The following is a 2,234-nucleotide window of genomic DNA, read 5'->3' on the forward strand; positions in this document are numbered from 1 at the left end:
TGTTTTATTCCAATCGTTCAGAATATTGAACTGGCTTTTCTGTTACCTGTAGGTATTTCTGGAGATTAAGAATTTATCCTTTCCCCAAGGGAGTGTGATCTCTGAATTGGTATACATAATATGCAGGAGGTGTGGGGATTGTTTATTGGTACGTGTGTGTGTGTGTGTGTGTGTGTGTGTGTGTGTGTGTGTGTGTGTGTGTGTGTGTGTGTGTGTGTGTGTGTGTGCGTGTGTGTTTGCATGTGTGTGTGTGTGTGTGTGTGTGTGTGTGTGTGTGTGTGTGTGTGTGTGTGTGTGTGTGTGTGTGTGCGTGTGTGTGTGTGTTTTATATTAGGTGTTTCAAGATTTGAGATTGCGAATGTCACCCTTTGGGAGTTCGATATTGTGGATTGTCAGTATTATGAACTAGTTGCATGTATCAAACATACTTTAAGGTGACATTTCTGGTTTGGTTTACCAAAAGGTGATCAAGTAACCCATCGTTGACCCGTGAAGGAATACTAGATGGCATTCTCAGACAAAAGAAACCCTTCCATAAGTTGAAAACCTTGCAACACTGGTAAAATTATGTCAATGCATGTTTGAATATAGTTGTGGTTGATGTTACTCTATTGTGCTCCACATTCAGAAAACGCAGTCCCTAGTGCTCACGAATAGTGTAATGAAGCACACAATTCCTCATTAAGAAAAAGCAGTTCCTAGTGCTCACAAACATAATGTAATGAGGCACACAAGTCCACATTCAGAAAAAGCACTACCTAGTGCCGACAAACATAGTGTAATGAGGCACACAAGTCCACATTCAGAAAAAGCAGTCCCTAGTGCTCATGAACATAGTTTAACAAGGCACACAAGTCCACATTCAGAAAAAGCACTCCCTAGTGCTCACGAACATAGTCTAACGAGGCACACAAGTCCACATTCAGAAAAAGCACTCCTTAGTGCTCACAAACATAGTGTAATGAAGCACACAGGTCCACATTCAAAAAAAGCAGTCCTTAGTGCCGACAAACATAATGTAATGTGGCACACAAGTCCACATTCAGAAAAAGCACTCCCTAGTGCTCATGAACATAGTGTAATAAAGCACACAGGTCCACATTCAGAAAAAGCAGTCCTTAGTGCCGACGAACATAATGTAATGAGGCACACAAGTCCACATTCAAAAAAAGCAGTCCCTAGTGCTGACAAACATAGTGTAATGAGGCACACAAATCCACATTCAAAAAAAGCAGTCCCTAGTCCTCACGGACATAATGTAATGAGGCACAAAAGTCCACATTCAAAAAAAGCACTCTCTAGTGCTGATGAACATAGTGTAATGCGACACACAAGCCCACATTCAGAAAAAGCAGTTCCTAGTGTTTACGAACATAATGTAATGAGACACACAAGTCCACATTCAGAAAAAGCAGTCCCTAGTGGTCACAAACATAGTGTAATGAGGCACACAAGTCCACATTCAGAAAAAGCAGCCCCTAGTGGTGACGAACATAGTGTAATGAGGCACACAAATCCACATTCAGAAAAAGCAGTTCCTAGTGCTGACGAACATAGTGTAATGAGGCACACAAGTCCACATTCAGAAAAAGCAGTCCCTAGTGCCGTCGAACATAGTGTAATGAGGCACACAAGTCCACATTCTGAAAAAGTGGTCCCTAGTGCTAACGAACATAGTGTAAAGAGGAACACAAGTCCACATTCAAAAAAATCAGTCCCTAGTGCTGACAAACATAGTGTAATGAGGCACACAAGTCCGCATTAAAAAAAAGCAGTCCCTAGTGCTGACGAACATAGTGCAATAAGGCACACAAGTCCACATTCAGAAAAAGCACTCCCTAGTGCTCATGAACATAGTGTAATGAGGCACACAAGTCCACATTCAAAAAAGCAGTCCCTAGTCCTGAAGAACATACTGTAATGAGGCACACAAGTCCACATTTAGAAAAACTAGTCCTTAGTGCTCATGAACATAGTGTAACGAGGCACACAAGTCCACATTCAGAAAAATCAGTCCCAAGCGCTCATGAATATAGTGTAATAAGGCACAAAAGTCCACATTCAGAAAAAGCAGTCCTTAGTGCTGATGAACATTGTGTAATGAGGCACACAAGTCCACATTCAAAAAAGCAGCCCCTAGTCCTCACGAACATAATGTAATGAGGCGCACAAGTCCACATTCAGAAAAAGCAGTCCCTAGTGCTCACAAACATAGTGTAATAGGCACACTAGTC

At 41.7% G+C, this 2,234-nt stretch overlaps 1 protein-coding gene across 1 annotated transcript; it reads left to right on the plus strand.

Moving 5' to 3' along the window:
- The first annotated feature begins 721 nt into the window (after nucleotides 1–721).
- On the plus strand, nucleotides 722–1,765 carry LOC122816402 (histidine-rich glycoprotein-like). Its single transcript, XM_044089167.1, has one exon. It carries the CDS (start codon nucleotides 722–724, stop codon nucleotides 1,763–1,765), a length of 1,044 nt encoding a protein of 347 aa, XP_043945102.1.
- Nucleotides 1,766–2,234: the final 469 nt, after the last annotated feature.

Source organism: Protopterus annectens, chromosome 1.part1 (genome assembly GCF_019279795.1).
Source record: "Protopterus annectens isolate FY-2018-M chromosome 1.part1, PAN1.0, whole genome shotgun sequence".
Taxonomy (NCBI): domain Eukaryota; kingdom Metazoa; phylum Chordata; order Ceratodontiformes; family Protopteridae; genus Protopterus; species Protopterus annectens.

What these genes read in the sequence shown, in the direction of transcription:
- LOC122816402 (XM_044089167.1), top strand. Translation starts at nt 722, where the DNA reads ATGAGGCACACAAGTCCACATTCAGAAAAAGCACTACCTAGTGCCGAC.